The sequence below is a fragment of the Odocoileus virginianus genome, chromosome 7 (assembly GCF_023699985.2).
Source record: "Odocoileus virginianus isolate 20LAN1187 ecotype Illinois chromosome 7, Ovbor_1.2, whole genome shotgun sequence".
NCBI lineage: Eukaryota > Metazoa > Chordata > Mammalia > Artiodactyla > Cervidae > Odocoileus > Odocoileus virginianus.
Window position 1 is genome coordinate 69267137 of NC_069680.1, and position 21940 is coordinate 69289076.

Below are 21940 nucleotides of genomic sequence, written 5' to 3' on the forward strand. Positions count from 1 at the left end.
GTAAGAACATTGCCTGCGTGCACCCTGCCCCCAGAGAGAACTGCGTTAGCATGCAAAGTTAAACACAACACATCAGCCGATGAAAAATGAAAACAAATTAAAACCAGGTGGAAGGCGGTAAAGGGTCATGTGTAAATACCCCTGGGACTCCTCACCTTATTCGTTTCCAGTTCCTGGGCGCTGCCTCGGCCGCAACTGCGACAAGCTCCTTTGGTCTGCGCTGCCTCCGCCTTGGCGTCCGGGCCCTGGAACTCCGTCGTGGACTGTCGCACCGCGCCAGCGGCGGGAAGGGGTCCGCCTATGCGCAGATCCTGGGGCGTCCCGGCGCGCTTGGCCGGCGTTAGCTCCTTGTTCTGTAGGGCTCCCCCACGGGCAGGCGCGCCCACTCCCATTGGCCGTCAGGGGGCGCTCCAGGCCGAGTCTAGCGGCCTCCGCCCGGGGACCGCGACCGGCGGGCGGAAGCCAGGCCAGAGGTGGAGCGCGGAGACGGGCCAGGCAACTCCCACCAGCGCCGGCCCTAGCACGTCTTTCCGGAAACCCGATCCAGCCCGCGCCCAGGCTGCGCTCCACGGTCAGTCTCCTGCCCTACTGACCTGGGATTGCCAGGGAACTCTCTGCCCGCTGGGGCACAGAATGGGGCGCTAGCGTCGTCCTTCCCATTTGGCTACCACCCACCCTCTCTCAAACGTATCACCACCACGAGGATGACACTATCACCGCCCTGGCCAGAGGACAAGACCTCATGCCGACGGCCACCGGCCTGTCCCAGCAGCCCTGTATTGTGCCCTCTCTCTGCCCTCCCTGAGTGGGGAAGAGAGAGAAGAGGGTGGGTGGCATCCAGAACCACAGCGCTGCATGGCAGGAGCCTCTGTGTGGGGCCTCCATGGTCTGGGTCAACCTGGGACAGGCCAGCCCGACCTGGGGGAGGGGCAGCCTGGCCCTCCATGCTTCTTGTGACCCCCTGGGCATAAAGATCACCCACTCACACCCGGGTTCCATCACTCTGGGGTGCTTGATCCACCTTTAGTCCTCTTGGGGAGGGAAGAGGATGTGAACGTTACCGTCCCTCCCAGGCCATAGTGCCTAACTCTGTTTTCTCCTGCTCAGGCTACAGACCATCAAAATATTCATAGTATCTAGTGGATGTCAAATTTGAAAATTATATGAAGTCCCCGGGTGGCAGCCTGTGGAGTGGGTAGCCAGAGGCAAGTCTCTTACCTTCTCTAACCGTTTCCTTGTCTGAATACAGGGGCAGCTGGGAGTAGCTCTGAGTGCCTATTAGGGTGAACTTTGGATCTCAGCATGAGCAACACTACCCATCCTCATGGCCAAAGATAGGTAAGTGCCCTCCAAGCAGAAAGCAACATCCCCCTCTGTCCAGGACGCTTCACATTCAGGGCATGAAGAGGACAGAGAAAACACACTTGTATTGTTTGTGATCATGTCCAGATACTTGCAACAACAACAACAACAACAACAACAACAAAAGGATCAGCAGTGACCACAATTGATCCCAGACTGAGCCAGCCCATTACAGGGGAAAAGGAGAGGATAGCTGCTTCCTTCATGTCCCTGAATCCTGTGATCAAGCCCCTTAGGTGTCCCCATGTTGCTTTCTTCCTTAACTGCAAGCCAGAAAGAAGGGCAGATCTCTTTTCCTCCAAGGCAGTGTTAGAAGCATTATCTCAGTAGGCCAACGTCCTGGAAAAGAGGTAGGCTGGCAATGATGGAGCAACTAAAGCGAAAGACTGAGCAGCCTAGAAGCTCCTGGCTGGCTCCTCTGGCCTGTTTGATATTGACTCAAAAGACATGGAATTCATTGGCAAACCTGCCTCCTCCTCCTCCTCTTACCTTTGGAGGAAAGATCGGTTCCTGGTTGGCTGGGGCAGTGTTATTGATACAGCTGGTGTCATCGTTACCTTCCACTAACAGATCACTCGACACCTGCTGGGCCAGGCAGGGCCAGGCCTGGGCATTGCCCACAGAACTAGAGGCTTCGATTCTTCCATCATCTGAGAGCCCAGGGGAGGCCACGACCCAGCCTCCTGGGGACCCAACAGAAGGACTAGACTGCTCCAGGTGCTGGATCTCCATTGCAGGTCTTGGCTGCCTCTTTCCTTCCAGCTGCCTGATCCCTCTTGTTGTCCCGAGCAGAGGAGATGAGTTCGTCATTGTCTGGGAGCTGTGGCAGAGTGACAATGCTGTCCGGAGAAGGGGCTCTGGGAGTGGCTGTGGCGTGAGGAGCCCGGGGTGAGGACTCGCCTGGGGTGTCCTCGTGGCGTGCGCATCCCGGGTGGCGCCATGCTTCAGCAGATTCTGCATGACATGTACATCGACCCTGAGCTCCTCGCTGAGCTCAGCGATGTGCAGAAGCACATCCTCTTCTACAAAATGCGTGAGGAGCAACTGAGACGCTGGAGGGAGCGTGAGGCTTGGGAGGCCCTGGCCCAGGTCGAGGGCCTCAGGCCCCCCAAGGTCAAGCGAGGTAGGTGTCTGGGAGTAACCAAAGGCCTGGGTCCTGGCCTCCTGGGAGATGGAAAAGTTGGTAATATGAGGCTGTGTTCTTTAAAATATGTACTGATGTGATGAGGGTCAGGGGCTTGAAACCCTTGTTCTGTGAGCATCCTATCCCATTAGCCTGGGTGTCTCTCTTTTATGCAGGGCTCCAAGGCTGCACAGGGGACTGCCGGGGGACTCTGATGGCATGGAGAGAGGGCAGGGTGCAACAAAGACACGCCACCCCTCCCTCCCTGGCGAGTGCAGCTCTGTGGTCCCAGCTCGGTGCCCTGTGCCCCTCCTCTCCCTGTCCTTGTGTGAGAGGATGCTTTGGGTTGTGCTGGAGAAACCCTGGGCCTCTGGACCTGCATTAAGAGTGACCGGCCCCAAAGGTAGTAGCAACTGCAGATGAGAAGCAAGCGTTCAATCCACATTTCAGGTGGTTACCATGCAGTGATGTGCCAGTCAAGGCTGTGGACTGGGGCACCTGTGAGCGAGGGCACATCTGGAGCAGGCGGGCTGCTGAGTTGTGCAGGACTCGAGACCCTGCTGGGGAGGGCACTGTATGTGGATGCTGCACTTTGCCATTCACAAAACCCATTCATCTTCTTTCTCATTGGCTGCCCACAACAGCCCTCCTCTTAGCCTCTATACTGTTGGCCAGAGTGAGGTGTAGCCTTGATCAGTTTGTAAGTTTTCAGTCTGGGACAAGGTTCTGCTTCTTAATAGACATACAGGCCCCTCGGTGACCTGGCTCCCTCTCTTCACTCCTGGCTCACCATTAGCCCCTGCTATGTGCTGCAGGCCACACCTGCACCCATCTGGCCATCTTGCTCTAGCCTCTCTCTTTATACGCATGATTCTTCTCATGGGGAATAATGTTATCCTGCCTTTATCCTCCTTTAGTTCTGGCCCCTGCCTTTTGCAGTCTCTCAGGATGCTCCTGGCACAGAGGTACTTGCTCCTTGGTGACTGCTTGGCCCATCCCTGCCCTAGCACTGGCCTCACTGTCAATGTCTTTGATCCTCTGCTTGCCTGGCTCTCCCAGGGGACTCAAAGCTCCGGGAGTGAGATCATTCTCCATTCCATCTTCCACCCTTGGGTCTAACACAGAGCTGTCACAGAGCGTGAAATCCCCATTTTGAGCAAGACAGAGTAGGACCCCAAGGAGGCAGAGCTATGACTTGGCTGCCTGTGGCTGTGCCAAGGCTGGGACTGCACTGGCAGCTTCATCACTGCTGGTGAAAAACACAGGCCACCTTCCTGCCCCACCTGCCCAGAGCCCTGGGGTCGCATGTCATTGATACCGTGACTCTTCTGGGAGGAAGACAGATGCCTAAAGCTTTAACTACAAAAATATTTTTACTATGATTTGTCACACGTTGACATCTACATTTTCGTGCATAAATTATACATTAAGCTCATTTGGGTTTCTGGTGCAGAAGACTCTTTTCCAGATAATTAATTTTCTGATTTATAAAGAATGGAGACGAGAAGGAGTGTGTGTATTCCAGGTCAGGATCCTGCTCAGATCTCAGCTCTTTTCTTCAGTCCCAGAGCTTTCTGGGAAGACCTCGGGGAAGCCCTGGGGGCAGGCTCAGCCCCAGAGGCTGAAGAGCTTCTTAGTATGGGTCTGGGTGCACATTGCCTGCTTCTCATCCTGGAATCTTGATAAAGGGTTGCAACAACCACCGCACCTTGTCTGAGATCTTTAATATTTACCGTGTGCTTGCCCTCACTGAATGCCCCCATAACCCTGTGACCCAGTCTCAGATGAGGAAACCACAGCCCAATCCTCCAAAGTCACCTAACTGCTAAGAATGCAGTCGGGATGAATATCCTGTGACTTTGACCTTGGTCCAGTGACTGATGTTTTTCTATTCATTCACTTCTGAACTCAGTGCTTCTATTCAATGGATGATCTGTGCGTGTATTCATTTGTTCATTCATTCATACCTTTAGCCAGCATCACTAAGCTCTGATCTTGGTGAACCGGACAGAGCTTCAGCTCTTGAATCCATGGGTAAACAGATCAGATCCAAGAGAGCATGCCAACAGGAGTGTCAGGAGTGAGACTTGGGAAAGAAGCAGTCATGGGGTGGCTCAGGGCAGATGTGCAGGCACAGGCTCTATCAGCTGGATCTTTTCTCTTCCTTTCTTTCACAGACACTTCCTTCCCAGCTTGTGCCTCCCTCCCTCCAATCTGTCCTAAAGGAAGCACCTGCTGAGTCCTATTGTGTGTGCCAGCCTCTTGGGATCCCTGAGCACAACTTAGCTCCTGTCAGCCTGGAATGACCTTGCACCTCCTCCTGCCCATTGATCTCCCAAGTCCCATTTGTCCCTGGAGAACTCCATCCCACCCTCTCTCTTCGGAGGACACTTCTCAGCTCCTAGCAGGCCTGATCTTGCTGTCCCTAGGACTCAGGCAGGGCAAGGTGCCTCCTGACGCTGAGAACGTCTCTGCTTTCCGCTTGTACCTGCAGAGGGTAGGGATAAACATTTGTGATATGGATTATTCTGGTTACAGAAACTCGGTGGTTGTTCTGGTCCTGGGAGGGTCCACAGAAGTGAGCTGGGCTGAAAGAGGATGGTCATGGCTGGGTGCATATCACTCCCCTGATCATGCAGGTGTGTCTTTTTGGTTTTATTTGGTACTTTGCTGAGATGCTTCTGGTGTTCTGCCCTGTCGTAGAAGAGACCCTCAGCCTCCGTTGTTTTCACATTTCCTATCGTATTTGCTAGTTTGTCACGTTTCTGGCAAAATTTGATGTCTGATGGAAATTTGTGTTGTTTGTTGAGACTCCGGGAAGGTGTGTTAGCACATTACATTCTGCTAGATTTAAGCCACCGCCATCAAGCATGATGGTGACTCTGCAGCTCCTCACATGCGATGTGGGTTCTTGCAGCCTTCACAACCTCCTGGCCCTTTCTGGGGTTTCTTGGGGCTGGAGCTGTGTGTCACCTGGGACACAGGACTCAGGACACATGTTTCTACAGCTGCAGTGACCCAGGCAGGCTCTCCACTTGGTCTTGCTGGTTCTGGCCACGATTGGCAGTCTCAGTGTTAATGACCATCTTCTTAACTGTCTGGACATCCTCTTCCTGGGGTCCAGACCTCTTCCCCCACTCTCCTTCCTGCTCTCTCCTTTAACGTGGCTGACATTGGCCACACTGCAAGCCAAACCTGCAGCTTCACGGAGGTGCCTTATGCTCACCCACCCAGCCAGCCTTGTGCCTGCCCCTCGGTCCAGCCTATGGAAGACTATAAATCTGGCTGTCCAGCCCCCACAGCTTCCATTCCCCAAGGGTCTAGAGGCAGCTCCCACCTGCTAGGCCCACCTCTTTCTGCCCTCCCATCCTTTGCCACTCCCACAAGCAGCCCTGACCTGGGGCTGGAAGGAGGCACCCGATCCAGCATCCCATCTCAGCTCTCAGCCATTCCCACTGCGCGTCTGCCCTGGACTTGGTGGCCAGGTAGGCCTGGTCCATGCTCTAATGAAAGCTGTGGGATACGGTCTTTCTCCCTGGGCATCCACCTTGTCTCTGTTTCCTGGGAACCTTCCAGTAACCATGGCAACCACCCCTGCTGGGCCTGGACCCTCCTAGCCTCAGAGCGTTCCCTTTCTGGGTGTGGGAACCTGTACTAGCTTGCAGACAATCCCAATGCATCCATCTTCTCAGTTGTCCCCCTGCCTCAGGCTCATGCCCTATGACCTTTCTCTGCAGAGCAGGCACAGTGCCCTTTTAACACATTAGACTCAGGGATCTCGCTGCTCCAGTGGCTTCCATTGCACTCAAAGGAACACAAATGCTCTTTGAGGGCCTCTGCCCATTCTCCAACCCAGTTTCCACCCTTTTTGTGTCTCTCTGCATGGAATACTCTTTTCCCAAATCCTCATGAGCCTGCGTTCTCCCCTTCGTTCATTTCTCAGTTAAATGTTGAGCTCTTCACTGATTCCCTGCTCTCAAGGAACCCCACCCTTGTCTTATAACATCCAGCCTGACTTCCCTCAAAGCACTTACCTCATCTGAAAGTATCATTTTTTGTGTATGTGGTAAAATATACACAACATAAAAGTTACTATTTTAACCATTTTAAAGTGTGCAATTCCGTGACATTCAGTACATTTAGAATGTTGTGCAACCACCATTCATGTCATATACATCACCCCAGAAGGAAAGCCCATATCCATTACTTGGTCATATCCCATCCTTGCCCCCCACAGCCCCTGGCAAGCACTGATCTGCTTTCTGTCTCTGTGGATTTGCCTTTGTTGTTATCGTCTTCTTTTCTCTCATGTCTGTGTGCTTGTTTACGGTCTGTCTCTTCCATCAGCCTGCACGTGCCGTGTCAGCATGGCTGTGACTGCGTCATGTCCGTTCTGGCAAGTGGAACAAACCTGAGGATTATGGTTGGGGCCGGCTGTGGGCAGGGAGCTGCTTGAGACCCTGGTGTGCGTGCTGTGTCAAAGGGCTTGGTTGAGGAGACAGGTATTAAAGGATTTCTCTTTTGAGTAGAAGGCTGTGAGCTGTGGCATTCCAGGGTGACTCTGTGATAAAGAATCTGCCTGCCATGCAGGAGACATGGGCTTGATCCCAGGGTTGGGAAGATCCCCAGGGATCAAACCCACACACCTTGCATTGGAAGGTGGAGTCTTAACCACTGGATGCTGGGTAAGTCCTTCCTTCTCATTTCTTTTTTTAGGATTTTGACTTAGATTTTAGGTTGACTGACTCTGCTTTTTTCCTTTGCATCTGCCTAGTGTTCATTTCCTTGTATATTTTCTTCCCCTCTCCTTTTGATACTATCATTTTCTTAAAGGGAGTCGATTGAAGTGTATATTAAATAGTGTATATTCGTTTAAAGCTTTAAAAATATGTACTTGAATCCATTTTATCTTTATCAGGAATGAAATGTTATAGATTGAAGATGAGAAACAAGGATATTTTAATATCCCTCTCCATGGTTTTGTTGGCATAATCAAGAATTTTAGATTGATTTTGTTTAGTTATCTTTCAAGCCTTATTTTTTATGCCAGTAGTGGTTTTGTAATCAAGTTGTAATAACAATAATTACTTAGACACTAACTCCACTTTGTACTGCTGATTCCCCACAATTTTTCCTCTGAGGGGAAGGTGATACATATTTTATCCCCTCCCTGCCCCCTTGTACAAATGATTTGGCCACCCCGGCAGCACACCCCTCACTGTTTGGATTCTCAGCGCGTCACACAGAAGTTATTAAACATCAAGGGAAATCCGTCTTTGAAGCTGTCTCCTGCCCCATCCCTGTTCTTGCTGTCATATTGTGGTGGGCATGCTGACTTTCTTCAACTCCCTTTTTAAATTTCTCTATTAGTGCCAGCAGTTTTCCTATAGCTCCACTTAGAGGACAGTGAGTATGTAGGAATATTGGGGAATCAAGGGCATGGAAGCCCTGGATTTGGGGGGCTGTAATTCTTTGGGGTGTCTGCTTCCCTTCATCTGAGATGAGCAGCTGTGAGGCTGAAGAGTGCAGAGATCTCACACTGGCCCTGGCCGGGGGCCTGTGCAGCCCGCTGGCCCACTCCCTGTCCTCCTGGCCTTCCCTGAGCCCAGTGCCAGGGTTCTGACCGAGGCAGCTCTGCCAGGGTCCTCGGCTCCGTCTCCAGCATTTGTAGAAGCTACAAGACCACAGGCTCACCAGGTGGGCAGTGGGAGGAGCCAGGCAGAAGCTGCTGTGAGAGGATGTGGGGGCACCCGCCTTAATCGCATCTGGTGCCCAGCAGGTGTGGGTGTCCCCAGGGGTGAGCGTGCAGTCTTGTTGAATGTGGACAGAGATCAGCTTTAGACGGAACCCTTAACTGTCAGCTCTGAGCGTCCTGGATCTGGCAGACAACTGAAGGTATGCCCTTGTCCCACTGAAGGTTTTGGAGAAGGAGGTCTGAGGGGTTCCTGGAATGGAGGCTTAGGTTCTCGAGGCTAAGGAGGAAGGGCCAGTGTTGCAGGAAGAATGAGGCCTCAGAGCAGCTGCTTTCTCTGGAATGAAGGAGAACTCACCCAGATGGAATGTCTCACCTGTCCTGGGCCCCTGAAGTGCCTGTTTATCTCACTGCCTTAGGGACCTGAGATTGGGTCCTTTGTGTTTCATGAAATCTAAGAGTTACAGCCCCCAAATCCAGGGCTTCCAAGCCCCTTATTCCCCAGTGTTCCTACAAACTCATTGCCCTCTAAGTGGATCTACTGAAAAACTGTTGAATCTAACAGAGAAATATAAAAAGGGAGTTGAAGAAAATCAGCATGCCCACCTTAGATTCATGAAATCTAAGATGCCAGAGCTTGAAAGACACACTATTTTTATATACTACTAAGAAAGCTGTCAGAGAAGGCAATGGCACCCCACTCCAGTCCTCTTGCCTGGAAAATCCCATGGACGGAGGAGCCTGGTAGGCTGCAGTCCATGGGGTCGCGAAGAGTCGGACACGACTGAGCGACTTCACTTTCACTTTTCACTTTCATGCATTGGAGAAGGAAATGGCAACCCACTCCAGTGTTCTTGCCTGGAGAATCCCAGGGATGGGGTCGCACAGAGTCGGACACGACTGAAGTGACTTAGCAGTAGCAGTAACAAGAAAGCTGTAAATGAAACCATGATACACCACTGTTTATAAGACACATCCTGATTTCAGAAACTTTAAGATGTATGTTGTCAAATTAACAAAATAGGTTATCATCTCCGTTTGAGCTGAGGTGGAGTTAGAATCTGGGTCCAGGCTCGTTGGGGCTCCAGTTCCCCACACCTCAGTGCACAGCATCTTCCTCCTTCTCGCAGATACTCTTATGGTGAAATGACATATTCCAGGTGACTAAAGACCAGTGCAGAAAAAGCAAAAAAAAATTCTAGAAGTAATCAAGGAAAATATGAGAGCATATTGGGAGGGTGAAGGCTTTCTTAAAACAAGACACAACAAGAAAAATAAGGAAAATAAAGATAAATATGACTACATTTTAAAAATCTTTATAAAAGATACCAAACTGAGTTTAAAAAGAAAACAAAACAGGAGAGATAAATGAGAGGAAAATATTTGTAACAGGCAAAGGACTTGTATCCAGAGATGAAAGAAACTTCCCCAATCAGCAAAAGAAAAATAGGAGAAAAATGGAGGAAAGATATGAACAAGTCACTCACAAGAGTGAAATTTCAAATCCACAGTGACCATGTGGAAAGGTTTTCAGCCTCACTAATAAAGTATGTCATTGCCAATTAAAGCAATAATACTGGCAAAAGTTAAAGAAGTTTGATAGTAGTGATGTTGATGGGGCTCCTCCTACAAGGCTAAGGAGGGACATATAAAGAGGGAGAGAGTTTCTGCAAGTTCCTGAAAAACTTGGTCCACTGGGGATGGGATTCTCCTGCCCGCCTACCCCTCACCATTTTCCTGGATGCTGCCAAGAGCCCATGGGCTGTATATTTTTTTCTCTAGTTTAAAAAAAATTTTTTTGAGTGTAGATGATTTACACTGCTGTGTTAATTTCAGGAGTACAGCAAAGTGAACCAGTTACGCATACACATATATCCACTTTTTTTTAAGATTCTTTTCCCATACAGGGCATTACACAGTGTTGAGTAGAGTTCCCTGTGCTATACAATAGATCCTTAATAGTTATCTAGTTTATATATAGTAATGTGTATATATCAATTCCAGTCTCCCAGTTTGCCCCACCCCCTCTTTCCTCCCTGGTAACTGTAAGTTGGTTTCCTGGAGCCCATGGACTGATTAAGCAGATGGAGTTTTGCTCAACTCTGGCTGGAGGGAAACTCTTCTCCTGCCTGTTGCAGGACCTCAGCTGGGCATGCCAGGCTGAGCTGCTGGGGTTGTATTTTCTCCCCTTGCTTGAGGGGTGTTCATGCCTGCCACCTCCCTTCTTCCCTGACCACCTCACTGCTTCCTCTTCCACCTGGAAGTCAGCAGAGGCAGTTTCTGAAAAAGGCCACCACCTGGTTATCTCGTGATTCCCTGTAACCTGACGCCAGGTCTCAGCTCTCCTTAGCGGAGTCATGCTGAAGTAGCAGGTTGCAGGCAGCTGCCGGCCCCTCTGTTATCTCTCGGAGTGGCTAGTAGCATCACTGCTTTCCAGGTTTTCTCACATTAAAAATTAGCAAAGCTTCCTAGGATTCTCTCATTTGAAACCAGATTTTGCATTTAGCTTTGGGATTTAAATTCTTCAGGTGCATTTCCATACCTGTTTCCCGCCTGTCCTTTCAAAATGACATGATTTGGGGCCTCAAGGAGCATTTATTTTTATCTTACCATCTCATGGATATGCTTATTATCTGGCCACCATGGTTGGGTTCCCTATACATTCTATCAATGGTTTCAAAACGTTTAAAACTTGTTATTTCTTTTATAATGGCCGAGAATGTAGTCTATCCAGGTGAGTGTTCTGTGTGTACTTGAAAGAAAGTGTTCCATTATAGTGTGGACTGTTCTATAGATGTCGGTTAGGTTAAGTTTGTCCATATCTTTTTTAGACTTCTATACCTTAGCTAATTTTTTAAATTACTGTATCAATAATTGCCAGGAGAGTTTTTCTTGTTGTTGTTGTCCAGAACAGCTTTATTGAGACATAATTCATAAACCATACAAGTCACCTGTTTAAAGTGTATACAAGTCGCCCATTTAATGTGTACAACTAAATGGTTTTTAGTATATTCACAGAGATGTGCAACCATCACCACAATCAATTTTAGAATATTTTCATCCCTCAAGAAAACTCGTAGACTTTAACTAGTACCCTTCAGGCTCTTCTCTCCCTGCTCCAGCCTTTAGTAATCACTATACTTTTATTATAATATTCTTTTATTTAGTTATTTATTTATTTTTTACCACTGATATTCTTTAGGGGCTTCCTAGGTGGTGCTAATGGTAAAGAACTTGGCTGCCAATGCAGGAGACATAAGAGACACAGGTCCAATCCCTGGATCAGGAAGATCCCCTGGAGGAGGGCATGGCAACCCACTCCAGTATTCTTGCCTGGAGAATCTCATGGACAGAGGAGCCTGGTGGGCTACAGTCTATAGGGTTGCAAAGAGTCGGACACAACTGAAGCGACTTAGCATGCGGTCTTCTTTAGGTCTCTGGATTTCTCTATTCTGGACTTTCATATGGGTGGAATAATATAATATGTGGACTTTTGTGACTGGCTTATTGCACTTAGCTTAATGTTTTCAAGGTCCATCCACAAAGTAGCATATATCCGTATGTCATTCTTTTTATGGCTGAATAAGATTCCATTATATGCATGTATCACATTTTGTTTATCCATTCATCTCTTAAAGAATATTTGGGTTCTCACTTTTGACTATTATGAATAATGCTTCTGTAAACATTCATGTGCAAGTTTTTGTGTGGATGTGTTTTCATTTCTCTTGGGTGTGTATCTATGAGCGGGATTTCCAGATCTTTTGATAACTTTAGTTTAATAACTTGGGGAATTGGTAGATTGTTTTACAAAACAGTTACACCATTTTAATTTTCCACAAGCAGTGGATAAGAGTTCCAATTTCTCCACACCCTCACCAGTACTCATTATTATTTATGTTTTTGGTTAAATCCATCTTGGGAGGTGTGAAGTGTTATGTCATTGTGGTTTTGATTTGTATTTTCCTGATGAGTAAAGATGTTGAGCATCTTTTCTCGTGCCTGCTGGACATCTGTATATCTTCTTTGGAGAAATGTCTAGATCCTTTGTCCATTTTTTGACTGAATTGTCTTATTATTATTGAGTTGTAAGAATTTTTATGTACTCTAGACGCAAGCTCTTTATCAGATATATGATCTGCAAATATTTACTCCCACTCTTTGAGCTGCCCTTCACTTTTTTTTTTTGCTTTCTTTTTTTCTCCTCATTTATTTTTATCAGTTGGAGGCTAATTACTTTACAATGTTGTAGTGGTTTTTGTCATACATTGACATGAATCAGCCATGGATTTACATGTATTCCCCATCCCTATCCCCCCTCCCACCTCCCTCTCTACCCAATCCCTCTGGGTCTTCCTATTGCACCAGGCCTGAGCACTTGTCTCATGCATCCAACCTGGGCTGGTGATCTGTTTCACCATAGATAATATACATGTTTCGATGCTGTTCTCTCGAAACATCCCACCCTTGCCTTCTCCCACAGAGTCCAAAAGTCTGTTCTGTACATCTGTGTCACTTTTTATGTTTTGCATATAGGGTTATCATTACCATCTTTCTAAATTCCATATATATGTGTTAGTATACTGTAATGATCTTTATCTTTCTGGCTTACTTCACTCTGTATAATGGGCTCCAGTTTCATCCATCTCATTAGAACTGATTCAAATGAATTCTTTTTAATGGCTGAGTAATATTCCATGGTGTATATGTACCACAGCTTCCTTATCCATTCGTCTGCTGATTGCCCTTCACTTTCTTGATGGCATCCTTTGAAACAAAAGTTTTAAGTATCAAATTTTGATGAAGTCCAAATAATTATAAATATATTTTGTTGTTTATGCTTTTGGTGTCATATCTGAGAAACCATTGTCTAATTTAAGATTATGAAGATTTATGCCTATATCTATATTTTCAAATCTATTAATACAGAATAGTACCTGATACTCTCTTTTATTTATGGATTTAGTTTTGGCTGTGCTGGGTCTTTGTTGCCGCCCGCCAGCTTTCTCCAGTTGCAGAGTGGGGGCTCCTCTTTGTTGTGGTTGGCGGGCTCTCGATGTGGTGGTTTCTCTTATTGCAGAGCACAGGCTCCAGGGGGTGCAGGCTTCAGCCACTGTGCTTCAGGGACTTCATTGCTCCGTGGCACGCAGAACCTTCTGGGTCAGGGATCAAACCCGTGTCCCCTGTGTTGGCAGGCGAGTTCTCATTCACTGAACCACCAGGGAAGTCCTTGATGCTCTCTTTTAATCAGCTCTTGTTTAACACTCTCTTTTTTATTGATAATGCCATATATATATAAACATATATATGTATAACATATATTATATATGTTTTAACTTAAGCATGCTGGGTGGTTTCCTATCATTACATTTTTTCAAAGAACAAATGTTTGATTGTATTTATAATATATATGCTGTATATTCTCTAATATTAGTTTTTTCTTTGGTAATTCTTTTTTATTTTTATTTTTTTTTATTAATGCCTTAGATTGAGAAGTTAGTTTATTCATGTTTCATCTTTTTTTTTTTAAAGAAAGCCTTAAAAATTTCTCACTGTAAAATATTTAAACATATAGACAAAAATAGTAAGTAGTGTTCAGTTCAGTTCAGTCGCTCAGTCATGTCCGACTCTTTGCGACTCCATGAATCGCAGCACTCCAGGCCTCCCTGTCCATCACCAACTCCCAGAGTTTACTCAAACTCATGCCCATCGAGTCGGTGATGCCATCCAGCCATCTCCTCCTCTGTCGTCCCCTTCTCCTCCTGCCCCCAATCCCTCCCAGCATCAGGGTCTTTTCCAAAGAGTCAACTCTTTGCATCAGGTGACCAAAGTATTGGAGTTTCAGCTTCAGCATCAGTCCTTCCAGTGAACACCCAGGACTGATCTCCTTTAGGATGGACTGGTTGGATGTGCTTGCAGTCCAAGGGACTCTCAAAAAAAAAAAAAAAAGTAGTGTAATATGTACTTATGGACCCATAATACTGAGGGTTAACATGGTGCCTTCTTTGTTTAAAAAGAAATTCTTTATTTGGCTGTGCTGGGTCTTAGCTGCGGCATGTGACATGAATCTAGTTCCCTGAACAGTGGTCAGATCTGACCTTCTACACTGGGAGTGCAGAGTCTTAGCTACAGGACCACTAGGGAAGTCCTACCTTCTTCATTTTTACTAAAGTATACTTCACACTTTAATATCTTTCTAAAATTTCACTCATCACTCTTCCCATATGCAAGCCTATTATAAATACAAAATGTATCATCCTTATATCTTTTCTGTACTTTAATATATATTTTGTAAGCAGTATGTTGCTTAATCATTATATGAATGACATTATACTATATGCAGTCTGAATTTAATTTATTGTTCTGCATTTTTTAAAGAGATATGTCTGTGTTATTCAAACCTGTTTATTTTTCATACTATGGAGTACTGCATTATAAAAACATACCAAAATGTATTTATCTGTTTTCCTTTACTGGTCATTTATGTTGTTTCTGATTTTTAATATTTTGGACAATGTTTCCATGAACCTTCTTATTCAGGTTTTTCTGGGCACATGTGTACTTGGAAGTGCTTGGTAATAATGTGTAGCATGTTCAACATTACTAAATATCATCAAAGTGATTGTATCAGTACCTTCTACCATCAGCAATTTATGAGAATTATCATTGTTCCATATCCTTTCCAACAAGCAGACTTTTTCATCAGGCATTTTTATTCTTTCCAGTCTTGTAGGAGTGAAATGATTATATTTTTTCATCATCATACACTCACAGTAAAATTGATGATGGTTTCACTCCTTGATGAAACAGTAAACCTTATTATTTTATTGTGTGACAAACGGGAAGGCTGCATAAACCATTTCTGCTGCATACTGAAGTATGATGGCTATCCTGAGGAAAAGCAGGATGTGGTTTTTTGAGTTATGTGCTGAACTAGCCTCTTTTTTCATGGAATGCCATTTTATTTGAAAGAAGACTGACAAACTATGTCTTTTTTCAAACTTGGGTATTTGAAAATTAATAAAGTGACTCTGTCACTTCAAAGAAAACAACTGATAAAATTTAAGGCAGTGATAAACTTCCAGCTTTCAAGCAAAAATTAGAATTTTTTGAAAACTTATATCAGCCACAATGAGCTTATTAGATTTCCAATACGTAGAGGCTTTTCTTTGAGGTTTGAAGTGATATTAACAGACATGATCTTATGATATTGTAAAATAAAATGTGTCCACATTTGGAAGATCTGCTCGACTCAATGAACCAGTATTTTCCAAAGGAACAATGAGAAAGGTTGCTAAATCATGCATGAGTGAAAGATCTTTTCAAAGTGCAACATAAACCAATGGATTTTAGTTTTATTTTGCTTAAAAATTTTTATTTTTTAATTTTGAAGTAACCTTAGACTTATAAAAGAGTTTCAGTTGTTCAGAGAATTTCCCTTATACTCTGCATCTAGCTTTCACTAATGGTTACATCTTATGTCACCATGATACATTGACCAAAACTAGGAGATGAACATGACCTATGAATTTTAATAGGACAAAGTACAATAAATTCACTGATATTGTTTCAGATTTCACATCACAACAAACATTTAAGAAACTACCACCTTAGTTTTGGTGTGGTATAATAGAAGATTATCTATAATATCTGAAAAGGCATGGGTTTTTCTGTTTTCTTCTCTTTCCTATTATATGTCTGTGTGAAGTCAATTTTTTTTTTATATGCTTCAACTAAAATTATGTACTGCAACAGAGTCCAGCTGCTTTCTATTAAGCTGGACATTCAAAGGATTTGCAAAAATGGAAAATGAAGCCACTCTCCCAACTAAATATTTTTTATTTTAGAATATATAGCTATTTTTCATAAAAGTGTTGTATATGTTATTATGTAATGGATTTGCTATTATTTTATCTTTTTTTGATCATGCCCTGCAGCATATGGGATCTTACTTCCTGACCAGGAATTGAATCCCTGCTTCCTGCAGTGGAAGCACAGAGTTTTAACCACTGGACACTGAGGAAGTCCTGATATGTTATTATTTTAAATAAATATATATTATGATTTTCTCTTTTAATTTTGAATATGGCAAATGTTGATAGGTATAATCCACATAAACAAAAATTCTTTGAGATGCTCAATATTTTTAAAGAATATAAAGGGGTCTTGAGAGCAAATTACTTCACAATAGTTGCTTGACAGGATACATAGTATGTAATGAGTTGACTTTTCTACAATGCATCTTGACTAGTACTATCTATATACCATTCTTAGAGAACTGAGAAAAAAAAATCACCTTTCAAATTATGTTTTATAGGGATTATTTCTCTCACAGGACTCTAGTAAAGAAAGATTGTTCTAGACATTAATAAGTTAATACACGTAAAATATGTTGAACCGTGAATAGCATATAAGCCTTCAGTAGATGTTAACTGTTACTATTGCTTTTATTAATTGGTGCAATTATTTGACACTTGTGCATACCCAAGTATCTTCTCTGAGTTGGTGGCTGATTTTTAATTGTCTTTATGCTATTTTTTTGTGTGAGAAAATTTTAAGCTTTAATCTGTATTCAGATACATCAACATTGTCTCTTATAGTTTATTCTTTTTATATCTCATAGAAGAAATTCTTTCCTTCCCCAAAGTAATAATGATATGCTTTTATATTTTCCTCTAAAGGTTTCTAAGTATTCCCTTTCACAGACTCATGAAATCACCTTTGGCAAGGTCGTTGATGACCTCCATGTTGTTGAATCCAGTGGTCAATTCTGTCTTCATCCTGTTGACCCATCAGTAGCCTTTGCCACAGTTGACCTCTCTTTAATCCCCGAAATTCTTTCTCCCCTTGGTTTCTGTGATACTGGGCTCTTTTTGTTGTTCTTCTGCCTCACAGGCTTCTTTGTCCTCATCTCCTTGGGGTTCCTTCTCCTATCTACATGTTGGAATGTGCTGGACTTCTGTCCTTCCATCTCATCTAGTTCCTTCCTATACTCACTATTTATCTGCTCTCATCAGTCTTACGGCTTTAAATATCTATACAGTGATGCCTGTAAAAAATTATATTTTAGTTCTGGTCTCTCCTCTGAACTCTCTTTTATTCGATTGCCTATAGGATGTCTAATAGACATCTCAAACTTAACTTGACCCAAACACAAGTGTTGATTTATCCAAGCTATTTCTTTCATGTTATTCCTTTCAGTAACACCACCTTTCATTCCATTGGTTAAGTGGAAACATTGGAGGTTTCTTGTTCTCTTTCTTTCACAACTCATGTCCCAAATCTAAGCAAATATTGCTCTTTCCTCCAGAATATATCCTAAATCTTAACCACTTTATACTTCTATACCAGGATCATGTTGGTCCAAGAAATGATTATCTAGCCCCTGGACTATTACAGATGCTTACTGTCCTTCCAGGTTTCCTTGTCTCCCGTTTTCCACATAACGGGGAGAGTGAGCCTTTTGAACTATCAATGAGATAATGTCACTTTCCCCGCTCTCCACTTGTCATGACTTCCCATCCCACTTAGAACAAAATGCAGAGTCCTTACCAGGGCCAACAGTGTCCAATCGAGGGTCGCTGAGTGAACTGAAGCTGATGCTTCTCCAACTGCATTTGCGATTTCCCTTCTTGCTCCCTCTGCTGAAGCCATAGTAAGCCACTTATCTGTCCTTGAGTTTGCCAAGCACATCACCAGTACCTGACTTGAATCCTCCTCCGGCCCCTGTCTCACCTGGAGAACTTTGATTCCCCTCTACCCCGTAGGAATCACATTCCTGGTGACCATTTCCTTCAGGACCCACATGGGAGCTGAGGCTTCACCCTGCAGACTGGTTCACTTCTGTTTAGTATTGAGTCTATGGAGGTGTCTCTTGTATTCCTATACATTTGTTCTTGTTATTTTGCTTCTATATTGTTATGTGTTTGGACAAGAGAGATTTTTTTCTTAAACTTTTTAAAAAATTTTAACTTTTATTATTTTGGCTGTACTACGTGGTTTGTAGGATCTTAGTTCCTAGACCAGGGATTAAATCTGGGCCCTCAGCAGTGAAAGGGCAGAGTCCTAACTATTGGACAGTGAGGGAGTGTGTGGAGAAGAAAGCTTTATCTTCACTTGGACATCAAAAAGAAAAGGCTTTAAACCTATAATTTTTCTTTTGAGCTTACTGTTACTTGTACTCATATTTTTTTTGCTACAACTTTTCCCCTTGATGATGTGTAATTTTAGTTTTGATTTGCCCTAAGATCCATGAGTTCTCTAGGAGTATTTTCTTGATGGCTATTTCCCCTCATTGATTTCTAAATTTTGTGTCATTATTAGAGAATATGACCTATAACATTTTTCTCACAAATTGCAAGATCAGAAGAATAAAAGTATATTCTTAAACTTTAAGGAGTAAAGCTCTGTAGTTGTTAAGTAAAATTTATTGACTATATTATTCAAAAACTTTATATTATTAATTTTTAAAATCTATTTGGCTTGCCAGCTTCTGAAATAAATATTGTAGAACTCTCCACTGTGGGTATATATATATTTTCAAATTCTCTTTGAGTTGTTAGGAGTTTTGTTTTATGCAGTTGTCTGCTATGTTGTTTGTTGTATAAAGTTTTATGACTGTTACAGCTTCTTTGTGGGTTGCATCTTTTATTATCACATAATATTCTTTGCCTTGTCTGACATGTTTGTCCTTGAATTTGTTTTGTCTGACATTGGCACTTCTGCTTTCTTTCTGCTTGCCTTTGCACAGCCTATTGCTGACTATTTTTAACCTTTTTCCTTTTTACGTGTGTGTTATATTTAAATAGTACAGAACTGGATTTTACTTTTTTTTTTTTTTGCTTGGGAGATGCAAGGATTTATTATTCCTTGCAGCCAGTAAGGAGAATACTTGGCCTTTCCCAAAGCAGTGTCTGGATTTTACTTTTTATTTACATCTGACAGTCTCAGATTTTTAATAGAGAAATTAATTCTGTTCCCCTTTTTGTGTTAATGAGTATACTTAGGGTTTAGGGCTTCTGTGTTATTTTTCATTGTTCTCTGTATCAGTTTGGAATGTGGTTAGCTGTAAGTAACAGAATGCACCATTAATAGGTGCCTGATTAAATAAATCTTTCCTATTTGTATTACCACATTTCGTGTAGTAGTTAAAGAACTTTATTGCTTGGAGTTCCTCATTTTTCCTAAATGATAAGAAGTCTGGAGGTGTACTGCAGTGGATAGATTAGTTTAGCTTCTCAGTCAGATCGTCAAGGCCTCATCTCCTCTCACGTTTCTGCTTACTCATCTCTAGTATGTGGCTGTCTTCCTCATGGCTGAAAAAGTCCCCCAGCAGCTCCTGACATCACTTCTTCATTCCAGCCAAGAAGAAGGAGGGGAGGTAAATGAGGAAAGAGTGAACCCATTTCTCCTAAGAAGTGTTCACCTTTTGTTTAGAACAAGAAACCCTTTCACTGGGACTTCTGCCCACATCTTCTCTGTCAAAAGTGGGGATGACTGGTCACTCCTAGGTCGACTACTTGCCATTGAAAATAATATTATGTGATGGGTTTAGACCAATTTCATTTGTCCTTTGAGGCTGGAGTAGAAACTTGCCTTTCCTGAAACGAAGGGATCTTTTGTTACTCCCCAAACAAATTGGGGTTTTTAGCAAGGGAGGTGGCAATGGCACCCCACTCCAGTACTCTTGCCTGGAAAATTCCATGGATGGAGGAGCCTGGTAGGCTGCAGTCCAGGGGGTCGCGAAGAGTCAGACATGACTGAGCGACTTCACTTTCACTTTTCACTTTCATGCACTGGAGAAGGAAATGGCAACCCACTCCAGTGTTCTTGCCTGGAGAATCCCAGGGATGGGGTCGCACAGAGTTGGACACGACTGAACTGACTTAGCAGTATCTGTAGCAGCAAGGGAGGAAGGTGGCTGGAATGGATGGTGAGGAGGTTACTGATAGTGCCTGCTATGATAGCTACTCATTTTCTGTTGTTTTCTCTTTTCCTTCTAATTATTTTTACAGGATTGACAAACCTATTATCATGTACCTTTGCCAACTATTAATTTGGAAGTTCTGCAATTCTAGTAGTAGTTGCTTCCTTGCTTCTATGAGTCATAATTAAACTTACATTCCTCTAGCACTGTATTGCTTTTAACATACTAAAAAGATAACAATGCCTTTATATATCAGCCAGGGGAGTTAATGCTGCCGTCTGCAATAGATAAATTCCGAAATTTCAGTGAGTTACTATAATGGAGGTCTAGTTCTGATTACGTCACAGCTTGATGTGGATTGGGTAGTGTGGCATGGCTCGCCTTCCAACACTGACTCGTGGATCAGGCCGCTTTTCTCTCCACCATCTTGGAGTCGTCAACTTCCTGCTGTGTTGATGGGAAAGAGAGTGTGGAAAAAGGCACGGCCTTAGCCTGAAAGTGGCACAAGTCACTTCCCTGACGTTTCATAGACTAGAATTCAGTTATGTGGCCCCAGGGAATTGAAGGGAACCTGAGAAAAGTGGTCATCTGCTGGGCTTGGGGAGAGGAGGTGGGGGGCCGGACATAGTGTGGTCACTGTCACAAACTGTCATTCTAGTCATCCATGTGTTTGTTTTTCTTTGCATAGATACACTCACTGCCTCCTTAATGGGGGCGCCTGCAAGTCTCACCTGGTCACTGCATCAGCCCAGAGTCCACAGTCCACATGTGTACGGCATTAGGCTCGCTAAGGTCCTGATGTGGCTCAAAAGACATGTCATCCTCACACCCTTGAGACACGATACACAGTGGGGGGAACAGGGTCAGAATGTCCACTGTGGAAAAGGCGGGAGTATGAGCCCCACTTAGTCACTAGTCTATAGCATCGTGAAGTCCTCCAGGTCAGACTCTGAGGACCCCCTGCCCTGGCAGTGAAAGGATGACCTTGAATGGACACTGACTGTACCCTGGAGCCTCCTCCTTGTTCAATATTCCCCTTGGCTGCATCCGAAGTGAGTATAGAGAATCTCATCCTCCTTGGACCATGTAGATATAGCCTTTGAAACCTGCCTCTTGGTCCTCGAGGTTGGGTGCCCAAGAGTTGTTTAAGTCCTTGAGTCCAGATGCAGAGATTTAGTAGGCTTCTGATCTCTTTGCTTCCATGTGCCAGGAGCAACAGCTAAGATTCTTCTCTGGATGTATTTCAAAAATTGCCTGTTTTCCTTTGCCTCTTTACCCCATGCCTCTACTTTTCAACTGAAGGTCTTCTACATTTAGGCTCTTTGAAAAATACATGTGAAAGACTGTACCCTTCGTGTCTTGTTTTAGCCTGGCTTCTCTCAGGAGCAGAGACAGGGTGGGAGACAATTACACAAGGGTTTTATTCAGGAAACACCTGTGAGAGAAAAAGGGCTGGGAGCTGGAGGAGGCTGGGAGAGCCATTGCGCTGTAGTCAGTGCAGGCATGACCTTGAGTGAAGGAGAGAGAAGCGAAGGTTGGGTGGAGGTGTTCCAGGCTGTCCAGGGAAGGTTTGTTATGGTCTCTGAGGAGTTGCCCTTCATAGGAGTCTCATGTCTCCCAGGAACCAGCCTGCCATGCTCACTCGAAGGCTGAGAGCATGACCTTGGGCTCAACTCTTTCTGTTTTTTAAACACTTAAATTTTAAAAATTAATTTAATTAAATTAATTAACTTAAAATTAATTAACTTAAAAAATGAACACTTACATTAAAAAATTAAATTAATTAAAAATTTTTGGCTGCACCACCCAGCATGTGGGATATTAGTTCCCCAACTCG

The 21940-nt window shown here is 44.2% G+C and overlaps 1 protein-coding gene across 2 annotated transcripts in view; it reads left to right on the top strand.

Annotated features, from left to right (window-relative positions):
- Positions 1-398: 398 nt before the first annotated feature.
- The window catches only part of SH2D4B (SH2 domain containing 4B), an 84901-nt gene continuing 63359 nt past the window's right edge, over positions 399-21940 (top strand). The window contains exons 1-2 of one of the 2 annotated variants that reach the window (XM_070470939.1): positions 399-571; positions 1250-1338. Coding sequence is in view for 1 of the 2 variants with exons in the window: in XM_070470938.1 (XP_070327039.1) it covers positions 2302-2485 (184 nt within the window). In the remaining variant the exon portion in view is untranslated. The other variant, XM_070470938.1, reaches the window with a different exon arrangement.